This window comes from Salvelinus fontinalis, chromosome 11 (assembly GCF_029448725.1).
Source record: "Salvelinus fontinalis isolate EN_2023a chromosome 11, ASM2944872v1, whole genome shotgun sequence".
NCBI classification, from domain to species: domain Eukaryota; kingdom Metazoa; phylum Chordata; class Actinopteri; order Salmoniformes; family Salmonidae; genus Salvelinus; species Salvelinus fontinalis.
The window spans coordinates 18,737,999-18,764,259 of NC_074675.1; the positions used below are offsets into that span (position 1 = coordinate 18,737,999).

At 46.8% G+C, this 26,261-nt stretch overlaps 1 protein-coding gene across 1 annotated transcript in view; it reads left to right on the forward strand.

The window, feature by feature from the left end:
• Window positions 1-26,261, forward strand: part of LOC129865223 (cadherin-like and PC-esterase domain-containing protein 1) — a 102,551-nt gene that overhangs the window by 73,483 nt on the left and 2,807 nt on the right. The window contains exons 15-20 of the mRNA XM_055937825.1: window positions 20,229-20,346; window positions 20,897-21,033; window positions 24,196-24,416; window positions 25,023-25,124; window positions 25,250-25,337; window positions 25,940-26,086. Coding sequence (XP_055793800.1) covers window positions 20,229-20,346; window positions 20,897-21,033; window positions 24,196-24,416; window positions 25,023-25,124; window positions 25,250-25,337; window positions 25,940-26,086 — 813 coding nt within the window. The remainder of the gene's footprint in view (window positions 1-20,228; window positions 20,347-20,896; window positions 21,034-24,195; window positions 24,417-25,022; window positions 25,125-25,249; window positions 25,338-25,939; window positions 26,087-26,261) is intronic.

Genomic DNA, 26,261 nt, shown 5'->3' on the forward strand with positions numbered 1-26,261 from the left:
TGTGTGTGTGTGTGTGTGTGTGTGTGTGTGTGTGTGTTTCCTTGCCGTTGACAGGGCCAGTCTGGGTGGGATGATTTAGGGGTCTGTGATTCAGGGCGAGGGGTTAACACCCGCGGTCATCCCCTCATAATTCCCTACAGCTGCTCTAACCTAACAGGTTGCACAGAGAGGGGATGATATACAGAGAGAGATTGAAGCAACTAGAGGTACAGTACCAGTCAAAAGTTTGGACACACCTACTCATTCAAGGGTTTTTCTTTATTTTTTAAATTTTCTACGTTGTACCCTTTGCCTTGATGACAGCTTTGCACACTCTTGGCATTCTCTCAACCAGCTTCACCTGGCATGCTTTTCCAACAGTCTTGAAGGAGTTCCCACATATGCTGAGCTGCTTTTTCTTCACTCTGCGGTCCAACTCATCCCAAACTGTCGGGTAATTGTGGAGGCCAGGTCATCTGATGCAGCACTCCATCACTCTCCATCAATCTCCTTCTTGGTCAAATAACCCTTACACAGCATGGAGTTGAGTTGGGTCATTGTCCTGTTGAAAAACAAATGATAGTCCCACTAAGCGCAAACCAGATGGTATGGCGTATCACTGCAGAATGCTGTGGTAGCCATGCTGGTTAAGTGTGCCTTGAATTCTAAATAAATCACAGACAATGTCACCATTAAAGCACCATCACACCTCCTCCTCCATGCTTCACGTGGGAACCACACATGCGGAGATCATCCATTCACCTACTCATCTCACAAAGACACAGCGGTTGGAACCAAAAATCTCAAATGTGGACTCATCAGATAAAGGGCAGATTTTCACCGGTCTAATGTCCATTGCTTGTGTCTCTTGGCCCAAGCAAGTCCCCTTTTCTTATTTGTGTCCTTTATTAGTGGTTTCTTTGCAGCAATTCGACCATGAAGGCCTGATTCACGCAATCTCCTCTGAAAAGTTGATGTTGAGATGTGTCTGTTACTTGAACTCTGTGAAGCATTTATTTGGGCTGAAATTGCTGAGGCTGGTAACTCAAATGAATTTATCCTCTGCAGCAGAGGTAACTCTGGGTCTTCCTTTCCTGTGGCGGTCATCATGAGAACTAGTTTCTTCATAGCACTTGATGGTTTTTGCGACTGCACTTGAAGAAACTTTCAAAGTTCTTGAAATTTTTCAGATTGACCGACCTTCATGTCTTAAAGTAATAATAGACTTTCATTTCTCTTTGCTTATTTGAGCTGTTCTTTCCATAATATGGACTTGGTCTTTTACCAAATCGGGCTATCTTCTGTATACCAACCCTACCTTGTCATAACACAACTGATTGGCTCAAACGCATTAAGAAGGAAATAAATTCCACAAATTAACTTTTAACAAGGCACACCTATTAATTGAAATGCATTCCAGGTGACTACCTCATGAAGCTGGTTGAGAGAATGCCAAGCTGTCATCAAGGCAAAGGGTAAATACTTTGAAGAATCTCAAATATAAAATATAGTTGACTTTTTTGGTTACTAGTAGGTTGTGTTATTTCATAGTTTTGATGTCCTCACTATTATTCTACAATGTAGAATGTAGAAAATAGAAAAATAAAGAAAAACCCTGTAATGAGTAGGTGTGTCAAAACACACACACACACACACACACACACACACACACACACACACACACACACACACACACACACACACACACACACACACACACACACACACACACACACACACACACACACACACACACACCAACTCTCCCAGCACCTGTCTATGAGGGAATATCCTAACTTGGGAATATCGCTTACCTGGCAACCACAGGATTCCCAAAACCGGAACTTTCCTAACGTCATCCTCCAGGAACCAACACAACCCTCTGTCTTCCCTCTTCTCTCACCCCTCTGTTCCTCTCACGCTCTTTCTCTCGCTCCATCACTCTCTCACTGTTTCTCTTTCCACTGTTTCCCCTCTGGATCAATGCATGGGCCTCCTTGCTGTTACACAGTTAAATGAGGATGGTTGTCATGAGGACATGACAGATCTCTGGTCATGAAGGAGCAGTTAGGCTTAATGGCGTCACTCCTGGATCGCTGTTATTCCCGCTGGTGTCCCTGGCTGCGTTCCTGGCACGGGGAAATGGGAATGACATCTGAGGAGAAGCGAGGCCAGCTCATAGTGGAGGGAAACCATAATGTTAAGATGTGTGAGTGTGGATTGTGTTGGCAGGGAGAGTGAATTGTACAGTTTAAGGCTCGTTTTCACATAGGAAAAGACACTTGAATTTTAAGGCACATTCACAAGCATGTATGTTCGCACACACACAGAGAGAGAGTAGGCTGTCACAGGATTGGTTTTAAAGCTGTGTTTTGTTTGGCCTTGCAGTTTGATTATACAGTAGTACTAGAGGTCGCTTGTACGTTAGCTGACATAACACTCACAGACCCTCTTCCCTTAGCCTCTTGTTCAGCATCCATCTCACTCTTTTTCTTTTAACCCCCTTTCTCTCCATCTGACACCCCCTTGTTTCTCTCGGATTCAGTCTGCCTCTCTCTCATTCGCACTGAGCACACACACCTCTGCATATTTTTTTATTACCTTTATTTAACTTGGCAAGTCAGTTAAGAACAAATTCTTATTTTCAATGACGGCCTAGGAACAGGGGGTTAGCTGCCTTGTTCAGGGGCAGAACGACAGAGTTTTACCTTGTCAGCTCGGGGATTCGAACTTGCAACCTTCCGGTTACTAGTCCAACCCTCTAACCACTAGGCTACTTTTCGCCCCACCTCTGCATGTGTTCCTGTATGCGTCTGTTTCCTCATTAGGCATTGTTTCTGGGTGGTATTGTAAACTGGTAATGAGTTGTGTACTGTTGTTCTGATCAGAGGGTAGATGTGTGGGCGTTCCGCTGCCAGAACCCACCCTTCCCCCCCGGAGATGAGTCCAGCAGGCGCGGGTTCTGCGGTTCCTCCAAAGGCCCGATAAACCATGTTATAAATCGGTTATAGGAAATGTATGCATTTGTCTCTGTGTGTGTTCTATCCCAATGTAAATGGAGCCCACGACAACCTAATTTAACCAGTCAACAACTTACGTATGAATTATCTCACTTAGCCAAAACCTGTAGCTCTCGTTACTATGAACATACACAAGCTCCAATATCTAGCATGTACACAAGTCAAAAAAAAGTATTAAATACTATTTAAATCACTAAAAATAACAGTACACATTTCAGTACTTTTGCTTATAATGGAATATCTGAGGTCTTAGACAGTAGTGGAATGTTTAGGCCCTGCCTGTGCAAAGAAAAGCCTCCCTGTCACCAAAGCGTAAACATTGCTCTTTTGCTTTTACACGTTGCTATGGTAACGCCAAGCATGTCCAATGTGGTGGTGTGGACTGTGGAATGCTGTTCAGCAGCAGACATAGCCTTGGCAATCACACCGAGGATCACCCAAATATGAATAACAGCGCTGCATATTCCCTCCAATTCTCCACAAGTCTCTGTGTCCACCTTTTAATCACCACTCAATCAGTGTAGTAACTCTACCTTATAGGAAATATTTCTCATATACACTCCCGACTCTGTTATTAAAACCTTTCAGTGATACCCATCCGGGATCCTCCTCATCAAAAAAGCTGACTAGCATAGCCTAGCCTAACGGGACAGGGATATCATATAATATAATTTTCATGAAATCACAAGTCCAATACAGCAAATGAAAGATAAACATCTTGTGAATCCAGCCATCATTTCCGATTTTTTAAATGTTTTACAGCGAAAACACAATATGTATTTATATTAACTAACCACAATAGCCAAACACACAACCGCATATTTTCACCATGTTTCCACCGCATAAGTAGCTTTCACAAAACCGACAAAATAGAGATATAATTAGTCACTAACCAAGAAACAACTTCATCAGATGACAGTCTCATAACATGTTATAACATACATTTATGTTTTGTTCAAAAATGTGCATATTTGAGGTATTAATCATAGTTTTACATTGCAGCCACCATCAAAAATAGCATCAAAGCAGCCAGAATAATTACAGAGAGCAACGCGAAATACTAAAATACTCATCATAAAACATTTATGGAAAATACATGGTGTACAGCAAATGAAAGATAAACATCTTGTGAATCCAGCCAATATTTCTGATTTTTTTAAGTGTTTTACAGCGAAAACACAATATAGAATTATATTAGCTTACCACAATAGCCAAACACACAAACGCATTTATTCACCGCAAAGGTAGCTTTCGCAAAAACCAGTAATAAATATAAAATTAATCACTAACCTTTGGACAACTTCATCAGATGGCAGTCTTATAACATCAAGTTATACAATACATTTATGTTTTGTTCGAAAATGTGCATATTTAGAGCTGCAAATCGTGGTTATACATTGTGAATACGTAGCAACATTTTCCCAGAATGTCCAGAGATATTTTGGACACTCACCTAATCTGACCAAAGAACTCATCATAAACTTTACATAAAAATACTTGTTGTATGGCAAATGAAAGATACACTGGTTCTTAATGCAACCGCTGTGTTAGATTTTTTTAAATAACTTTACTACAGCATACAAAATACATTATTGTGAGACAGCGCTAACATATTCTCCGCCCTGTTGGATTCTACATATTCCACAGAAATACGAAATAACGTCATACATGTTTTCTTACTTTTGCTGAGCTTCCATCAGAATGTTGTACAAGGAGACCTTGGTCCAGAATAAATCGTTGTTTGGTTTTAGAATGTCCATTTCTTCTGTCGAATTCGCGCCACAATGCTAGCCAAGGTTGCTAACATTCTGTCACGCCCTGGCCTTAGTATTCTTTGTTTTCTTTATTATTTTAGTTAGGTCAGGGTGTGACATGGGGAATGTTTGTGTTTTGTTGGTTTTGGGTGTTTTTATGGTAAAGGGGTGGTTGGGTATAGTATATGGGTTTGTGTGGAGTACATGTGTCTAGTGTTGTCTATGTATGTTTAGTTGTCTAGGAGAGTCTATGGTTACCTGAATGAGTTCCCAATTAGAGACAGCTGATTTCGGTTGTCTCTGATTGGGAGCCTTATTTAGGGTAGCCATAGGCTCTCATTGGTTGTGAGTAATTGTCTATGTAGAACGTTTGTAGCCTGTATGTGTATGTGCACAACGTTATTTAGCTTCACGGTCGTTTATTGTTTTTGTTAGTTTGTATTAAGTGTTTCGTGTTTATTTTTGCGTCATCTTTAAAATAAAAGAAGATGGCTTATTTTCCAAATGCTGCGTTTTGGTCCGTCAATCCGCCATACGATCGTGACAGAATTACTCACCATTATAGGACCAAGCGGCATGGAAGGCGGCAACAGGACCTACCTACACAGGATTCATGGACATGGGAGGAGATACTGGATGGTAAGGGGCCGTGGGCTCAACCGGGAGAATATCGCCTTCCTCTTGAAGAGCTGGAGGCAGCTAAAGCCGAGAGGAGGCGATATGAGGAGGCAGCACGGAGACAAGGCTGGAAACCCGTGAGTACAACCCAAAAATTTCTTGGGGGGGGCCTTAAAGGGAGTGTGGCGAAGTCAGGTAGGAAACCTGCGCCTACTCCCTGTACTTACCGTGGAGAGCGAGAGTACGGGCAGACACCGTGTAACGCAGTAGAGCGCACGGTGTCTCCTGTACGCGTGCATAGCCCGGTTCGGTACATTTCAGCTCCACGTATCGGCCGGGCTAGACTGAGCGTTGAGCCGTATGTCATGAAGCCGGCCCAACGCATCTGGTCACCAGTGCGTCTCCTCGGGCCGGCGTACATGGCACCAGCCTTACGCATGGTGTCCCCGGTTCGCCTACATAGGCCGGTGCGGGTTATTCCATCTCCCCGCACTGGTCAGGCGACGGGGAGCATACAACCAGGTAAGGTTGGGGAGGCTCGGCGTTCAAGGGAGCCAGTACGCCTGCACGGTCCGGTATTTCCGGCGCCACCTCCCCGCCCCAACCCAGTACCACCAGTGCCTCCTCCACGCACTAGCTATATGGTGCGTGTCTCCAGCCCTTTACCACCAGTGTCTAAACCACGCACCAAGCCTCCTGTGTGTCCCCAGAGTCCTGTGCGTCCTGTTGCTGCTCCCCGCACTAGCCCTGAGATGCGTGTCCCCAGCCCGGTGCCACCAGTCCCGGCACCACGCACCAGGCCTACAGTGCGCCTCAGCCGGCAGGAGTCTGCCGTCTGCACAGCGATGACTGAACTGCCCGTCTGCCAAGCGCCATCTGAGCCATCCGTCTCCCCAGCGCCATCTGAGCCATCCGTCTCCCCAGCGCCATCTGAGCCATCCGTCTGCAATGAGCCTGCAAAGCCGCCCGTCTGCCATGAGCCTGCAAAGCCGCCCGTCTGCCATGAGCCCACTGAGCCGTTCGCCAGACAGGAGCCGCTAGAGCCGCCAGCCAGACAGGAGCCGCTAGAGCCGTCCGTCAGACAGGATCTGCCAGAGCCGCCAACCAGACAGGATCTGCCAGAGCCGCCAACCAGACAGGATCTGCCAGAGCCGCCAACCAGACAGGATCTGCCAGAGCCGCCAACCAGACAGGAGCAGCCAGATCAGTCAGCCAGCCATGAGCAGCCAGATCCGTCAGCCAGCCATGAGCAGCCAGATCCGTCAGCCAGCCATGAGCAGCCAGATCCGTCAGCCAGCCATGAGCAGCCAGATCCGTCAGCCAGCCATGAGCAGCCAGATCCGTCAGCTAGCCATGAGCAGCCAGATCCGTCAGCTAGCCATGAGCAGCCAGATCCGTCAGCTAGCCATGAGCAGCCAGATCCGTCAGCTAGCCATGAGCAGCCAGATCCGTCAGCTAGCCATGAGCAGCCAGATCCGTCAGCTAGCCATGAGCAGCCAGATCCGTCAGCTAGCCATGAGCAGCCAGATCCGTCAGCTAGCCATGAGCAGCCAGATCCGTCAGCCAGCCATGAGCAGCCAGATCCGTCAGCCAGCCATGAGCAGCCAGATCCGTCAGCCAGCCATGAGCAGCCAGATCCGTCAGCCAGCCATGAGCAGCCAGATCCGTTAGCCAGCCATGAGCAGCCAGATCTGTCAGCCAGCCATGGGCCGTCCCTCAGTCCGGAGCTGCAGTCCCTCAGTCCGGAGCTGCAGTCCCTCAGTCCGGAGCTGCCATTCCTCAGTCCGGAGCTGCCATTCCTCAGTCCGGAGCTGCCCCTTATCCTGGTGCTGCCCCTTATCCTGGTGCTGCCCCTTACCCTGGTGCTGCCCCTGACCCGGGTACTGCCCCTGACCCTGGTACTGCCCCTGACCCTGGTACTGCCCCTGACCCTGGTACTGCCCCTGACCCTGGTACTGCCCCTTACCCTGGTACTGCCCCTTAGTCCGGAACTGCCCCTTCATGCAATGGGGTTAATGTGGAGGGGGGTCGTTTGGAGGAAGCCTAGGAGGTGGTTAGGTACTGTGGTGACGTGGGGACCACAACCAGAGCCGGAGCCGCCACCGTGGATGGAAGCCCACCCAGACCCTCCCCTAGACTGTGTAATGGTGCGCCCGGAGTTCGCGCCTCAAGGGGGGGGGTTATGTCACGCCCTGGCCTTAGTATTCTTTGTTTTCTTTATTATTTTAGTTAGGTCAGGGTGTGACATGGGGAATGTTTGTGTTTTGTTGGTTTTGGGTGTTTTTATGGTAAAGGGGTGGTTGGGTATAGTATATGGGTTTGTGTGGAGTACATGTGTCTAGTGTTGTCTATGTATGTTTAGTTGTCTAGGAGAGTCTATGGTTACCTGAATGAGTTCCCAATTAGAGACAGCTGATTTTGGTTGTCTCTGATTGGGAGCCTTATTTAGGGTAGCCATAGGCTCTCATTGGTTGTGAGTAATTGTCTATGTAGAACGTTTGTAGCCTGTATGTGTATGTGCACAACGTTATTTAGCTTCACGGTCGTTTATTGTTTTTGTTAGTTTGTATTAAGTGTTTCGTGTTTATTTTTGCGTCATCTTTAAAATAAAAGAAGATGGCTTATTTTCCAAATGCTGCGTTTTGGTCCGTCAATCCGCCATACGATCGTGACAGAATTACTCACCATTATAGGACCAAGCGGCATGGAAGGCGGCAACAGGACCTACCTACACAGGATTCATGGACATGGGAGGAGATACTGGATGGTAAGGGGCCGTGGGCTCAACCGGGAGAATATCGCCTTCCTCTTGAAGAGCTGGAGGCAGCTAAAGCCGAGAGGAGGCGATATGAGGAGGCAGCACGGAGACAAGGCTGGAAACCCGTGAGTACAACCCAAAAATTTCTTGGGGGGGGCCTTAAAGGGAGTGTGGCGAAGTCAGGTAGGAAACCTGCGCCTACTCCCTGTACTTACCGTGGAGAGCGAGAGTACGGGCAGACACCGTGTAACGCAGTAGAGCGCACGGTGTCTCCTGTACGCGTGCATAGCCCGGTTCGGTACATTTCAGCTCCACGTATCGGCCGGGCTAGACTGAGCGTTGAGCCGTATGTCATGAAGCCGGCCCAACGCATCTGGTCACCAGTGCGTCTCCTCGGGCCGGCGTACATGGCACCAGCCTTACGCATGGTGTCCCCGGTTCGCCTACATAGGCCGGTGCGGGTTATTCCATCTCCCCGCACTGGTCAGGCGACGGGGAGCATACAACCAGGTAAGGTTGGGGAGGCTCGGCGTTCAAGGGAGCCAGTACGCCTGCACGGTCCGGTATTTCCGGCGCCACCTCCCCGCCCCAACCCAGTACCACCAGTGCCTCCTCCACGCACTAGCTATATGGTGCGTGTCTCCAGCCCTTTACCACCAGTGTCTAAACCACGCACCAAGCCTCCTGTGTGTCCCCAGAGTCCTGTGCGTCCTGTTGCTGCTCCCCGCACTAGCCCTGAGATGCGTGTCCCCAGCCCGGTGCCACCAGTCCCGGCACCACGCACCAGGCCTACAGTGCGCCTCAGCCGGCAGGAGTCTGCCGTCTGCACAGCGATGACTGAACTGCCCGTCTGCCAAGCGCCATCTGAGCCATCCGTCTCCCCAGCGCCATCTGAGCCATCCGTCTCCCCAGCGCCATCTGAGCCATCCGTCTGCAATGAGCCTGCAAAGCCGCCCGTCTGCCATGAGCCTGCAAAGCCGCCCGTCTGCCATGAGCCCACTGAGCCGTTCGCCAGACAGGAGCCGCTAGAGCCGCCAGCCAGACAGGAGCCGCTAGAGCCGTCCGTCAGACAGGATCTGCCAGAGCCGCCAACCAGACAGGATCTGCCAGAGCCGCCAACCAGACAGGATCTGCCAGAGCCGCCAACCAGACAGGATCTGCCAGAGCCGCCAACCAGACAGGAGCAGCCAGATCAGTCAGCCAGCCATGAGCAGCCAGATCCGTCAGCCAGCCATGAGCAGCCAGATCCGTCAGCCAGCCATGAGCAGCCAGATCCGTCAGCCAGCCATGAGCAGCCAGATCCGTCAGCCAGCCATGAGCAGCCAGATCCGTCAGCTAGCCATGAGCAGCCAGATCCGTCAGCTAGCCATGAGCAGCCAGATCCGTCAGCTAGCCATGAGCAGCCAGATCCGTCAGCTAGCCATGAGCAGCCAGATCCGTCAGCTAGCCATGAGCAGCCAGATCCGTCAGCTAGCCATGAGCAGCCAGATCCGTCAGCTAGCCATGAGCAGCCAGATCCGTCAGCTAGCCATGAGCAGCCAGATCCGTCAGCCAGCCATGAGCAGCCAGATCCGTCAGCCAGCCATGAGCAGCCAGATCCGTCAGCCAGCCATGAGCAGCCAGATCCGTCAGCCAGCCATGAGCAGCCAGATCCGTTAGCCAGCCATGAGCAGCCAGATCTGTCAGCCAGCCATGGGCCGTCCCTCAGTCCGGAGCTGCAGTCCCTCAGTCCGGAGCTGCAGTCCCTCAGTCCGGAGCTGCCATTCCTCAGTCCGGAGCTGCCATTCCTCAGTCCGGAGCTGCCCCTTATCCTGGTGCTGCCCCTTACCCTGGTGCTGCCCCTTACCCTGGTGCTGCCCCTGACCCGGGTACTGCCCCTGACCCTGGTACTGCCCCTGACCCTGGTACTGCCCCTGACCCTGGTACTGCCCCTGACCCTGGTACTGCCCCTTACCCTGGTACTGCCCCTTAGTCCGGAACTGCCCCTTCATGCAATGGGGTTAATGTGGAGGGGGGTCGTTTGGAGGAAGCCTAGGAGGTGGTTAGGTACTGTGGTGACGTGGGGACCACAACCAGAGCCGGAGCCGCCACCGTGGATGGAAGCCCACCCAGACCCTCCCCTAGACTGTGTAATGGTGCGCCCGGAGTTCGCGCCTCAAGGGGGGGGTTATGTCACGCCCTGGCCTTAGTATTCTTTGTTTTCTTTATTATTTTAGTTAGGTCAGGGTGTGACATGGGGAATGTTTGTGTTTTGTTGGTTTTGGGTGTTTTTATGGTAAAGGGGTGGTTGGGTATAGTATATGGGTTTGTGTGGAGTACATGTGTCTAGTGTTGTCTATGTATGTTTAGTTGTCTAGGAGAGTCTATGGTTACCTGAATGAGTTCCCAATTAGAGACAGCTGATTTTGGTTGTCTCTGATTGGGAGCCTTATTTAGGGTAGCCATAGGCTCTCATTGGTTGTGAGTAATTGTCTATGTAGAACGTTTGTAGCCTGTATGTGTATGTGCACAACGTTATTTAGCTTCACGGTCGTTTATTGTTTTTGTTAGTATGTATTAAGTGTTTCGTGTTTTATTTTTGCGTCATCTTTAAAATAAAAGAAGATGGCTTATTTTCCAAATGCTGCGTTTTGGTCCGTCAATCCGCCATACGATCGTGACACATTCCCATCCTTTCTTGGCGCAAAGAACGGAAAACTCCAAAAGTCCCAATAAACGTTCAATAAACTGATAAAACTCGGTTGAAAAAAACTACTTTATGATGTTTTTCTAATATGTATAAAATAAAATCAGAGCCGGAGATATTCGGCGTGTATACCGAACGCTTTTCAGAAGACAATGTGGAGCTCCTTCGCGCGCCTTGGAAAACTGACTATATGGCAGACCTGTCACTCCAAAAGCTCTTGTACGACCTCAGATCAAGCTAGACACCCCATTCCACCTTCCACTCCTTGTTGACATCTAGTGAAAGGCGTATGAAGTGCATGTATATCGATAAATAAAAGCCAATTGAATAGGCCCGCCCTGAAACAGAGCCTCGTTTTCAGATTTTTCACTTCCTGTATGGAAGTTTGCTGCCAAATGAGTTCTGTTTTACTCACAGATATAATTCAAACAGTTTTAGAAACCTGAGAGTGTTTTCTATCCAATAGTAATAATAATATGCATATTGTATGATCTAGAATAGAGTACGAGGCTGTTTAAATTGGGCACGATTTTTTCCAAAGTGAAAACAGCGCCCCCCTATTGACAAGAAGTTTTAAGTGCAGATCTGTAAACATTGATTTGGAACGGTAAAAACATAGAATCCTACTGCTATTAAACCTTTACAGATGCGGTTGGGACTTTATCCGGCTTCTGGCATGAGTAGCGGGCTCTGTTAAAGAGAAAAGGAGGTGTATGATCTAGTAAATGCAGCTCTACGCTCGCTCCCAATCAGGGGTTCCATTTAAGTGACTCCTGCCCCTGCGTCTCTCGTTTGTGGTCGCGGCAGCCCAATAATGGGTGCATGTTGCAATAACTGTACCATTATCCACCGAATATTCCACCAGTCACTGTTCATTTGGCTCTCCTGCCATGACGACGTCGTTCTCTGAGTTTGGGCTGTCTATTACTGACTGACTGGCTCACTAAGACTCTGGGCTTACCAAGACTTCTCAATCACTTTAGTCCTCTTTTGCTCCGTCTTTGTTCCTGTCTCTCCATCTCGATTTCTATGTCTCTCTGTTCCTGTCTTTGTCTCCCTGTGTCTTTCTCGACGCGCTCCTAACGACAACAAAGCTCGCAATGGACTGCCCATAAGAACTGGACTGCCTAACCTTCCATTGGCCAGATCTGAGTCCCAGAGAACCAGTACAATACCAGATGAAGTTTAATACCTGGCACAATCTTACCATTGTTGAACCTCTGGAGTTGGGTTGGGATGACTCATTCCTGGCCTGGACTCTTGTTATAGGTTTCCCAGGTTCTCCAGTTCTGGTCCTCACTGCAGTGGATCAATAGCGCTCGCATGGCTCCATTTCACTTAGTACCGGCTAGTGCTTGCGGCTAACGCTCATGTTAGCTTTAGCTACTCATGCTCTGATGATCTTTACACGGTCATAGGGACTGGTCATCTCAGCCTGCGGTTTCCAGTGGTCACTCTGTTGCCAGGTTACATCATGGTTGTTGTTGTGGATGTGGAGGAAGGACTGTATGGTTAAAACATACTTTAAATGACCACACAGTCATTATATGTGTTAGTTTATGTGATTGGTGGGTAAAGTCTCCTAATGGCCATATGGTGGCTCTGATGGTTCAACGTTCCTCCATGAACTGAGCGCTTTCAGGCTGAGAGTTGGGAATGGATATAGATGAATAACCTAGTTGAGGAAGTCATTGTTTTCCCATAGAAACAGAATGCATGGAATTGAAACAGTTTTTTTTATCCCCCTTGAAATTTCATGAATTAAAATCCGCAACGTTCTGGCGCAATTGTGATTGTACTTCTAGGAATCTGCGTACATATCTTACACTGGCTGCGCTGAGAGGCTGGGAAAGTCCTTGTGAGCTGCAAGTGATTGAACATTTGGCAGTGTGGATATCGCTGTGTGGCGAACACATTCCAGATTGGCTGACCGTTGTTTCCTCTGGGATCTGGCTGGGTTTCTTTCCCCTTTTGACTTGGCACTCTGTACTTCATAGTGCCATCATGGGACTTCCTACCAAAAGGTCTTCATGTCTTTTATCATGATTTTTTTGTATACGTTTGTTCATACGTTCCAGTGTGACGCATTGTACAGGTATTACTCGCTTGTATTTTTGATTGAACCTTTATTTAACCAGGAAAAGCCCATTGAGACCCAGAGGAGCCGCCGCAACATGATACACACCCACACATTTGTTACCACACACACTCTGCCCCTTGATGAGAGGAGGAAAGCAGGAGAAGTGTGTGTGTGTGTGTGTGCGCGCATGCGTAAGTATGTGGGTTAGAGGGTCACCGATTGATAAGGATGTGTGTGTGGTAATAAATGTGTGTTTGTGTGTGTGTATCATGTTGCGCCGGCTCCTCTGTGGTTCTGGGGTAGAGGTCTGAGCGTTAGAGCTGTCAGTTCAGAACTCTTCTCATTTCCTCTGTGTGTAATAAGGAACCCTTATCTGATGGCTGACCATAAGCATTCTGAAAGACTGTTATACTGCAGAGTGTGTGTGTGTGCGTGCGCGTGCGCGTGCGTGCGCGTGCGCGTGCGTGTGCGTGCGATGATCTCCTAATCCTATAGCCCTATTCATGCAATATTCCGTATCTCCTTTGGGATAGTGCTAGACATTTTTATAAGCTCTACTTTGATGTTTAGAGTGGCTGGAGACTGGTGTACACACAACAAACTTCTCAGAAGTCCGTCTTTTTCTCTACCATGTCCCACAGCAATTTTCCCTGTCATTACAATCACATGGTATGACAAACTTGTTTATATTCATCCCATAATTCTTTGATAGTCCTCGTCCGTGCGTGACTGGCGGTAGGATTCCTCTCTTCCGCTTGGACCACTGGGAGTGCGATCAGAAGACATCTGGGAAGCTCAGAGGGTGGTAGACGTGAACACTCAGGGCACTGGAGGGAACCTAGTGGAACCTGCATCCTCCCACATTCTGTGGTGTGGTTCTTGGTCACTGTATCTGTCTGCAATAATGACTTGGTGATGTAATGACTGAAGGGGAACCCATTCCATGGTTTATGGTCTATCCCTATGGTCTAATCAATGTCACTCTAACAAGGGTTGTTTACGTCTTCAAGACCATGTCCGTGTTCAACAGTTACATAGTGACCTGTGGTTCATTTTGATTGGACAGCCAATGGTTTGTGAGGGCTACGGTGCATCAGAGAGGCTGGTTTGATCAGATGCATGCTTAGGGAAGTAGTAAGCAATGTGTGTGTGTGTGTGTGTGTGTGTGTGTGTGTGTGTGTGTGTGTGTGTGTGTGTGTGTGTGTGTGTGTGTGTGTGTGTGTGTGTGTGTGTGTGTGTGTGTGTGTGTGTGTCATTTTCTAATGTGTTGAATATTCCACTCTCTCACTCGTCTTCCCTAACTCCCTCCTCCCATTCATTCCCACACCGGAGAGTAAAATGTCATTTTCCCACAAGAACTAAAATAACATTTCCTCAGATGGCAGGCAGCAGTCTTGTTAACATGTCAACATTTATGAAATACATGGCGTATATACTTCAACTAGGGTAGAAGTGAAAACAGTATTCTAGCCAGAAAATACTCTACCCTTTCGTTCTTTTCCCCTCTCTCACAAGAAACGAATAACAAAAGCCAATACAATACACACGATTTGACAGAAATGAATGTTGTGCCGATTTTAGGGCAAGAAAACAACTAGTCTGCCAGAGAACACTTGTCTAAGTGTACGTGACCGTTTAGTGTTTTCCTTCTGTTGTTGGGATATGGTGGGGAGCCCAGATAGACCTATGGAAAATTGGGGTTTTAGCCCCAAGCGTGACAGATTAGGATTACAACCTAATAGCATCTGATCAAATCCTATTGATGACAGATTATATGAAATGCTCTTTAACCCTTTACACTCGTGGGAATTGTCCCATATGAATATGGCTACATGTAAATGTTTCTTACAGGAGAAATATGAAAAGCATATGCACAACCATGGTAGCAATTGAAAGGGATCAGTTTTGAGGTCATGGGAAAATGATTAGACAAAAATTGAGGACACAACAGTTCACCAAGACTGAATCCAAACATTACACTGTTGATTTTATGTGCATTTTACATTTACTGTACTTTGGCCACATTTGTTGATTAACGAAATCTGAAAACCCTCTGGATACATTCAGTAACGTGGGGTAGGTGCAACATAAGACCAAAAAATGACAAGGGTTTGAGTGAGAGGACTAACTGGTGTCTCCAAGTGGACACACACCTCTTCAAAGTGTGCACAGTTCCTGAGTAATTTCAGTACACTTTTATCTCAAAGAAGAGTCTTCAACTACAAGGTGCTTTTTTTTTGACCTCCTAGCCGTGCCTTCGAGGAACTAGAGCAAGAACACTTGTAGTTGTTTTGTTTGGAACACAGCCCTGCATCCCCTCCATCACACAATTACTGTTGTTGTTTACGCAATCTAAAAACGGCCCATTTTTCATCTCAAATTGGGTCAGGTGGCCATCATTTGAAAGTGTGTTCTGTTGCTAATATGACTAGCTAAATTATAAATTACGAGGCTTTCACAGGGCAATTCAGAGAAACAGATCGTAATTTTGTCATGCGTGCATTCTGTTCGGAACAACCCAGGGTATGACGTCAGGTCATCTTGTAGTGGTCATAAACACTGACATGTTTATGACCACTAGTTTTATGATATAGAAATGTGAAGTGGACATTTGGACTCACAGGTGTTTGGCTTGCTTGCATGACATTAAATCTGTATTTATTATAATCCTCAACGTCTTTCAAAATACAATGAGTCCTCTTCATTTACAGCATTTCACTCACTCGGACGACAACATTTTGGCAAAAGTTGCCCAATTAGCAGGAGGGATGGGGGAAACTTCTTGTCGCGCGCTGGGCTCAAGTTCAGAACGCCTGTCAGTCAAAACCCACACAGCGCTGCGAAGCGCAGAGCCTGAGGTCTGAAGTCATTTATAGCATGTTACTGTACAGCCACTGCGTTCCAATTTAGCCGCTTATCAGTGCCTGAATCTGCCATTTTCAACCCGTATAAGAGTATGAGTATAAAGGGCCTCAGATGGAATCTGCATTAGGGGGAAACAGGGTCACTGGCCGCCGCACCACCCATTAGGGGGAAACAGGGTCACTGGCCGCCCCACCACCCATTAGGGGGAAACAGGGTCACTGGCCGCCTCACCACCCATTAGGGGGAAACAGGGTCACTGGCCGCCTCACCACCCATTAGGGGGAAACAGGGTCACTGGCCGCCTCACCACCCATTAGGGGGAAACAGGGTCACAGGCCGCCCCACCACCCATTAGGGGGAAACAGGGTCACTGGCCGCCTCACCACCCATTAGGGGGAAACAGGGTCACTGGCCGCCCCACCACCCATTAGGGGGAAACAGGGTCACTGGCCGCCCCACCACCCATTAGGGGGAAACAGGGTCACTGGCCGCCTCACCACCCATTAGGGGGAAACAGGGTCACTGGCCGCCCCACACCCGTTGTCACTGTTTTTGTTGACGTACTGAGGAGCAGCATGGTACAAGACAATGGCAGTACATATTGTGCTCTTTTATCGTGCGTGCGATGACGTCAGAGGGGGGAAAAAACAGTGGTGGTTGTTTGCAGTAACTTCTTTTGTTGTTGTAGTATCACAAACGGACGTGGCAGGTTGATCATTAAGGACTCCAGCTTTTAAGGTGGCTGTTCAAGCTGTCACAACAGGTTGTGTCAACCACCTAAAAACGGATTATGAAAGGAGGCTTTATTAACGTTGCAGATTATAAATTGTTACCTTTGGAATGTCTCTCTCATTATTATATATACTGTATTGCATTTACTCTGAAGATCTTTACTGATCAATCAAACCGGTAAAACCTAAGAGTTATTTTGCTCAAGGCTAAAATAACTGAACCAGTAAAAAGTGTTGTAAATATTATCGTCGAAATTGTATGTATTTCTATTGTATTTCGACGATGATATTTACAACACTTTTTACTGGTTCAGTTATTTTATTTCCACTGTGTTCTTTGGGAGTCAGAGGCTCTCCTATAACCATAAAATTGACTCTCTGAGGAGAGGAATCCAGTGCTTTACAGTATAACTGCCCTGAAGGAACTCAGTGTATTTCAGCAGTCTTTCTAGGGATTGGCCTGTCGTCTCAACAGCAGCCAACAACCACTGGGAGACCCGGCATGAAGACTGAGGTTTCCTCGAGCTTTATTGTTTTATACAGTTGTATTGTTTTATTCAGGATTAGACCGATCCTATCTTCAGAGGAGTGATTTTTGGAGTGTGTGTTTGTACACTCCTATGCCTGGGTGTGTGCTCCTACTTCCCAAGCCGAGCTCCGTTATCCAAGCTCCCTCTCTGCTTGCCAGATTCAGCTGGCATTCCCACCCTACTGTTGACGCATTGACAGGAAAAGCTTGATACCCTTTTGAGACAGAATTCTCCAAATATTTATTATATCCCCAAATATTTATTATTTTGTGTGTTATTCCTTTTTCCCCCAATTAACTTTTTGTTCCGATCTCAACCCCTACTTGTCTTCCTACTAAGCTGGCTTCTCTAATGAGTAGGGTCCTTTTTTGGTCCTGGAGGATTTGAGTCGGTAGATTGACCAGCCTTTGTGTCTGCTCCAACAAAGGCAGGTAGTGGTGTCTTAACAAGGCCACTTGGCACAGAGACAAGCAGCTATGATCTAATGGAGAGCACGGTCGGATTAGCTGTGTGTGTGTGTGTGTGTGTGTGTGTGTGTGTGTGTGTGTGTGTGTGTGTGTGTGTGTGTGTGTGTGTGTGTGTGTGTGTGTGTGTGTGTGTGTGTGTGTGTGTGTCAGGGATTAGCACTCGCTTGTATCGAGGTTGGTTAGCATAGCTCTTTGATCAATGCAGATTACTGTAGTGTTGAACTCAGAACCTTATAACCAAGTCAACACACACACACACACACACACACACACACACACACACACACACACACACACACACACACACACACACACACACACACACACACACACACACACACACACACACACACACACATTCTCCTCTGAAGTTCTGCTCTCTAATCCCTTGGTGGCAACCAACCATCTCTTGGTTTTCAGCACTTTATTAACTGAATGTGACGTTAGGAGAGTCCTATCGGGGAGCCTGGCTGAGAATTGATTGTCCATGAATCAGGAGTTTTCACTGAGGGCTGGTGTTGGGGGATACTATTAAAGCTCCCTGTTGGATAATTAATTTTAAAGAGGGGGAAAGAGAACTTGACATCAGACAAAATGGTCTATATGCGTACCTGCCACTGTAAAAGAAAGAGGGGGGTTGAGAGAAAGAGAGGGAAAAGATTGAGAAAGGGCAGAGAAAATATATATACTGTATATACAGATCTTTTTTACGTGGCAGCGAGACTCTCCGGTCCGTTTTAAGAAGAGGGATGGAGGGAAGGATGAAAGGTGGCCGCGGTGCGTTTCCTCCATAACGGCGGTTGGGCCGTGGCCCCAGGCGGCTCCCTCAGACCCCAGGGCCTCTGTGTTTGTGGCGTGTACACTGTGCACAGGTACGAACAAGAAAATCCCTGTTAAGTTGTCTTGTGGCACTTTGTTGAGAGCTGCGCCGGAGCCGTGGGGAATGTGGTGTGGACGTGTGAACTGAAGACCCTCGGAGGGAGGGAGGGAGGTTGGGTGGGTGTGTGTGTGAGGTTCAGTTTCTTCATGGCCCTTTTGAAAGGGAAAGTGTATGTGTGTAAGTGTGTGTGTGTGGGGGGGGGGGGGGGGGGGGCATCTATGTTTGTGTGTGTGAGGTTCAGTCGCGCCGCAAGCCCGATATAAGAGGAGGTGCTTGGCGGTGTCTCTGTACTCAGGGCCAGACGGTCGGGCGGCTCCCACGGGGCCCCTGCGATACGTAGCTTCCCGGCCGCTGTCATTCATCTGGTTAGGTTTGTTTGACCTCTGACCCCTCACCTCCAACCATTTGACCCCCCACCACCACCAACCTCAAGGAGAGGGACAGCGCCCACCGCCAAGCTCTCTAATACCGAAGGGAAGAGAGAAAGAAGGGAGTGATGGCGAGAAATGAGTAAAGAAGTGAAAGATTGTGAGAAAAGAGAAAAGTGAGAAAAGAGAGGGCCCAAAAGAGAGATGGAAACACATTGAGTGAGGTAATGGCAGAAAGGTCATTACCATTACCTGGTAAATTAAGGGTTAAATAAAATACAAATTGAGACAGGGATGACTCAGTGGTCAGAGACTTGTTTTAGAGTAACTGCCTCCCATAACTCAAACAGAGAGGGGAAAACATTACCATTCCTATCAGTAAACAACTACAGCTATGAAAGCCTTTGACAAAGGAGATTTCCATCGTCTATATGGTTGTATAAATGGTCAGATGAGTTGAATTGTTGAATTCATATGGTCATAAATCAACCCCAACCTCCATTTGCATTACTGTTTTTCATCGTGACAACATGGATACTAGAACAATACCACTGAATGGATACAAGAACAATAGCACTGAATGGATCCTAGAACAATGGCACTGAATGGATACTAGAACAATAGCACTGAATGGATACTAGAACAATGGCACTGAATGGATACTAGAACAATAGCACTGAATTGATACTAGAACAATAGCACTGAATGGATACTAGAACAATAGCACTGAATGGATACTACAACAATAGCACTGAATGGATACTAGAACAATAGCACTGCATGGAAACTAGAACAATAGCACTGAATGGATACTAGAACAATAGCACTGAATGAATACTAGAACAATAGCACTGAATGGATACTAGAACAATAGCACTGAATGGATACTAGAACAATAGCACTGAATGGATACTACAACAATAGCACTGAATGGATACTTCAACAATAGCACTGAATGGATACTAGAACAATAGCACTGAATGGATACTACAACAATAGCACTGAATGGATACTAGAACAATAGCACTGAATGGATACTAGAACAATAGCACTGAATGGATACTACAACAATATCACTGAATGGATACTACAACAATAGCACTGAATGGATACTAGAACAATAGCACTGAATGGATACTAGAACAATAGCACTGAATGGATACTACAACAATAGCACTGAATGGATACTACAACAATAGCACTGAATGGATACTAGAACAATAGCACTGAATGGATACTACAACAATAGCACTGAATTGATACTAGAACAATAGCACTGAATGGATACTAGAACAATAGCATTGAATGGAAACTAGAACAATAGCACTGAATGGATACTACAACAATAGCACTGAATGGAAACCACAACAATAGCACTGAATGGATACTAGATTACAACATCAACTCAACATGATGGAGTTCCCTCAACCTCCCAGTACAATGGACCATTCCTCATAATCTCATCTATCTCTCTCTCCCTGTGTCTACGCAGGACTGTGGCCTGGTGGTGCAACCAGATCAGCCCTGTGGTTTGGAGCCACTCCCTGGGCCACTCTCTCCAGGCGAGCCCCAGGCCCCAACTCGGCCCTGTACCTCTGGGGATGTACCAGGTCTCTTTCCCCCTCCAAAGATATTACTTCACATTGTTTTTATAGATTACGTTCCATACATAGCTGAAAGGCTTTATGAATTACAGTCAAAAAAATGATTTCACTACAGGACCCTCAGAAATGTTCTACTTAGAAATAATTCTCATCGCTCTGAAATGTTATGCATACGTGCCCAGATGTCCATATGAAACCTTGCTGTGTGTGTATCTGTACAAGGCTGATTTAAGCGGCCAACACACTCTGCCCTTTGATTGAAGTGCAAAAGGTCAGAGGTTAAACTCAGCTATTAAAATCCAATATCTTACCCTGCAGGGCAGAGAATAAATGTCAGCAGGGAGAGCAATGTGATGTGTGTGTGTAGAATTATAACTCTCACACTGTGAAGCTTTGCTGGTGAAAAGTCTGTCTAGGTTTTGTTAATGGAAATAGTTTATTAATGAATATAGATAGATTTTTTGAAGCAGGAACAATTAACCACTTCATCCACTTCTGATTGCCTGTCCTTCTTCTCTCTCCATTTCTTTCCCTCCCTCTCTTCTTCTCTCCCCAGGTCGTTGGGTGGTTCCTTGCCTCAGCTGTGCCGACAACCGGACCTGTGACTGGAGAGAGGTTGCCTGGCAACCCGAGGGCTGTTATCACCCCTTGCTGGACCTCCCCCAGCTGCAGGACTGCATGATGTACAGGAAAGTAAGTCCTAAGGCAGGGGTAGGCAAATAAATTCATCAGTGGGGGCGATTTTTGTCGAAGTGGATGGCCGTGGGGCCAGAACATAATTCTAATAATTTTTTAACTGCAAATTGACCACAACTAAGCTCAAAAATAGATTTTATGAGAAAATAACAATCACGTCATACCTTGTTTACATTGAGACACAATCACATACACTACATGGCCAAAAGTACACCACTCCATGGCCGAGTAGCCGCGCACAAGTCTAAGATCACCATGCACAGTACCAAGCGTTGGCTGGAGTGGTGTGAAGCTCGCCGCCATTCGACTCTGGAGCAGTGGAAACTTGTTCTCTGTTCTCGCTACAGCATACAATGACATTCTAGACGCTTCTGTGATTCCAACTTTGTTGCAACAGTTTGGCCCTTTCCTGTTTCAGCATGACAATGCTCCCGTGCACAGAACGAGGTCCATACATAATGGTTTGTCCAGATCAGTGTCAAAGAACTTGACTGGCCTGCACAGAGTCCTGACGTCAACCCCATCGAAAACCTTTGGAATGAATTTGAACCCCCGTCTTCGAGCCAGGCCTAATCGCCCAACATCTTTCCTCAACCTCACTAATGCTCTTGTGCCTGAATGGAAGCAAGTCCCCGCAGCAATGTTCCAACATCAGGTGGAAAGCCTTCTCAGAAGAGGCTGTTGTAGCAGCGAAGGTGGAACCAACTCCATATTAATGCCCATGATTTTGGATTGAGATGTTCGACAAGCAGTGTATGTCCATAGTCCATGACCTGAGTTCAGGCACTGCTCTCATGTTCCTAGCTAGCTCTCTGCTCGGGTTACTGTCCCACAATCTACTAACAGTACAGATTAGAAATGAGCTTGTTCCCCAAAAGCGGGAGGTAGTTGGGGCAGGTTAGCAGCGGGCGCTAACTGGGTGCTAACTAGGCGCTAACAAGGCCCTCCAGTTGAGTCATCAAAGACGACACATGTATCCAGACAGACAGCAGCGCCGACAGATTCAGTGAGAGTGCTAATATTTTCCACATGCATAAAACTTGCGCACGTGCACACACACGCACTATGTCTATGTGTGTGAGAGATATTGCACAGGGGATAACGGAATGATATGGAAGCCAGATGTACTGGTCAGGCTCTTTAGAGTGTGCTTGGTCAGCACTGATTGTGAGAAAGGTGTGGACAGATATGTGTGTTAAGAATACGCTAACCAGCATGCATCTGGTCTAAAGATGGACCAGAGATGATCATGTAAGGATAACAAGACAAGGCAGTGTTTAGCACATTTCCCTTGTGAGTTATTTTGAGGGCTAAGCCATCTCTCAAACATCTCTGTTTTTATTTTTCTCTCTCGCTCTCTCCCTCTCATTGAAGCCAGGTGGTGAGGGTAGATGAGGTAGGCTATGGTATGATGCCTCTGAGGTGAGGGAGTGGGGTTTATATGACGCTGTATGAATAGGTCTGTAAACCCAGCAGGGGTTGGCAGAGCTGAGGACAGAATGAGTGGTGGAGGGACAGAAGCAGTATACTGTATGAACTAAAGTCTTAGCCTTTACTTAAAATCCTCCAGTAATGCTAATGGGAGGGCATGTAGTTTGCTGCACTGGTGTCACAGTACGTCCCCCTCAGGGACATAAAGCTGTTAAACCAACCCAGGAAATATATAAGGCATAATAGGTATATACCTTAGAGAAGTGTTATTTTTTTTTAAATAGCGTGGACCCCATTTTGTCTGTCAGAATTTCTGGGAGCCCCATTTTGTCTGGCAGAATTTCTGGGGACCCCATTTTGTCTGGGAGAATTTCTGGGGACTCCATTTTTTCACCAATAATTTATTGCACTCCTACCCCAAATCTAATGACACAACCTTAAAATTGGTCAATTTAGATTTTTACATCAACAAAATAACCTTTTGATTCATTGCATTTTCATATTTTATCAAAATGAAAAGAAACCAATAAATACATTTACTCAATAAAATTGCATCGTTCAAATTATCATTCTCAAAAATGTTTGTGTATTGCCCCATACAACAATCTGTACTCTTAATTATTGTTCCTATAAAAAAAAAAAATACATTTTGGCGACCCCACTGCAGTTTGCGACCCCGGCTTTGAATACCACTGCCTTAGAGCCATAATAGGTATTACAATCCTAGGGCTTTCTATAAGCTTAGTCAAATCTCTCTAGGGAATGTGGATAGTGGTTTAATGAAAGCTGTCTCTGGTGAATGTGGATAGTGGTTTGTGAAAGAGTTGCCAGTTACTTCCAGGTCAGAGGTCAGTGTGGGGCTTTAGCCAATTTAGCTCACATTGCAGCTCATTTTAATAAAGCCTCTCAACTTCCTGTCCTCACACACCCTACCCCTTTGGCTTTTCACGTTTCAACTCTTGACTGTTTCTGACAGGAGACTTTAATATGGATCTGTATCAATAGTGATTTGATTAATGAGTTATGAGTTACGTCAGTTTGCTCCAGATGTCGTGTTTGTTATGTTTCTCTGGACTTTTCCCATTTTCTCATCAACAGATTTGGACAATCAGAAGCTTTTCACAAAGATGAGATGTTTGCTGCCTAAACTACAGTCCATCTGTTTTGTCTCTGTTCTGTGTTTGAAAAAGCTCTTTCACACACTCTGATTGGCTTAGCTGGAAACTGACTTGGACACTGTCATATCACTTTTGATATGTCGTATTGTGTTACGTGGATTGGACATAATGGAAGCATCCCACTGGACACAGACGTCAATTCAACGTCTCTTCCACTTTGGTTGAACGTAATTTCATTGAAATGACATGGGACGGCGTTGATTCAACGAGTGTGTGCCCAGTGGGATTTGACTTTCATGTGTTCACATTTTGGCACTGCTGCAGTCAGCCATAAAGGTCAGCAGTTATATATTTAAGTACATGCCAGTCAACTACAGTGAAATCATTTTGAAGTGCAAATTCAATGAAAACTGGGCCAGATTCATTAGGCAGCAAACCAAAGAAATGGGCTGAAACAGGGAGGGACTAAATGAACTTGTCCCATAAGAAATGTTAATTTTCGTTTTCTGCTCCAAAACACTTTGGTACGTTTTTCTACGGTGTGCCCTATTGAATACAACCCAGGTATTCTTGATCCTGTCAAGTCAAAACCATTATCCTTGCCACTCAGGTAATGTTCATAGGTGACTCCACTAATCGGGGGATGATGTACTTCCTGATGGAGCGGGTCAACTCTAGTCTGGAGGACTGGGGCAAGGCCCACGACAGCCTGGTCTATGGCAACGTCAATCAGGGGCACACACACGTCTCCTACTCCTACTACCCCCAGTTCTGGCTGGAGCAGAGCCACAGACCCACCTTCCAGAGGGCCCTGGAGCAGCTCATACTGAGGTGAAGGAGAGGGGGAGTCTGGGTGGGTGGATGGTTGAGAGTGGGCGTTAGCACCCCTGCTGCACTACAGTATGTCCTGTTATCACTGCAGTCTACTCATCAGCTGTTAGATTGGCATCAAGAAACCATATATATGTAGAAGCCATTTTGGCTCTTAGCTCCCATAGACACTCGAAGCCCATATGGAGAGGTAGCCTTAATCAGTTGCTGTGATCAAAGAGCCGGGGGCTGCGTTTAAGAGTCATGTGTTAGGAGTCGTGTCACAGTGTAATTTAACACAGCAGGTCTCCCAACCCCGACTCTCTCTCTGGGACCGCACTCTGCTTTGGATGTGGCTACTGAAGGATATGCTGAGCAGCAGCAGGTGGTGTGTGTGTGTGTGTGTGTGTGTGTGTGTGTGTGTGTGTGTGTGTGTGTGTGTGTGTGTGTGTGTGTGTGTGTGTGTGTGTGTGTGTGTGTGTGTGTGTGTGTGTGTGTGTGTGTGTGTGTGTGTGTGTGTGTGAGAGAAAGCAGTAGCGCGTTGTCAGCATGTGTGCCTATGCCTGTTCAATAGACATAGTCCTACTGCTGAGCTGATGTCTTTTTGACATTTGATCCCCTCCGAAGGTCGCGACCCCTGGAGAACTCCCGTCAGTCTGTGCTGGTGGCAGGAGGTGTCCAGTGGCTCAACACCAACCACCTAAGGATCATGAGAGAAGTACTGGAGAGGTAAACCCACTGATGCATACACTCTGTGGCAAACGCCCTTCCTGACCGTTCAGGAATTAGCAACTGCTTAATTAAATCTATTCACTGGCCAAGAATAGACCTCATTACCCATTTCTCTCCTCCAGGGAAGGGCTACAGGATATCATGGTGGTGGTGAAGTCTCTGGGCATGGGCTTCCATCTCCCTGTGGACGGCATCCGCTCTCTCTCACTGGTAGGTCCATCCTCCTGTTTGTGTGCGTTCAGTTTCACTCTTGGTGTCTCCTCCTCAACTCTTTTCTCTGTTTGACTGCTCTGGTTCTCTGTCTCTCTGTCACACTCTCTCTCGCTCTCTCTCTCTCGCTCTTCCTCTCTCTCTCTCTCTCTTTATCTCTCTCGTTCTTCCTCTCTCTCTCTCTATCACTCTCTCACTCTCTCTCTTTCCCCCTCAGCTTCTCTCTTCACCCTTAATTATTTTTCCAGGCTGTTCAGATTACTGCTTATCTGTTAAAGTTTTTAAAAGGCAGTGCTTAGTCACCTGGTGGATAGCCCTTTGCCCATGCCATGTGTATTTATCTAAAACATTATTGGCTAATAGTCCATGGCTTCCAACATGCTGACTGGTCCAACATCAGCAATGGGCACCTATTCAATAGTAAATACAACTAATTCAATTCAAAGGTCAGTTATACTTCAGGCGTGTTGCAATAGGGGCCTCCGAGAACTGTACAAAAATGTTATGGCTACGGTACGGCTCCCAATGTGAATGTTTTAAGATAGTTTCTCCTTGTGTTGAGTAGCAATTACTTCTTTGTTGTCTTACTTTAACTTGCCCAGAGAGGAGTACAGGAGCTGTACAGAGAGAACAGCAACATCATCACCGCCGCAAAGCACTATGGGTATGAGGTCATAGACACATTCAGTGTCACCATGGGCCGCTACAAAGAGTTCCTGCAGGGACGGTGCGCCTGCCATTTTCATGAGGTAACCCCTCTCAACCCGCCTTCACCCTCGTCTAAAAAACACGACAGTACCCCAAGTTCTTGCCCCACCCTTATTGAAATTCAGCATGTTCATTTTGTTTATCGTAGTTTATATTCATACTCAGCATTTGGTTACGTCCTAGTCAGTTATTCAAATCACAGCACTATGTTACCAA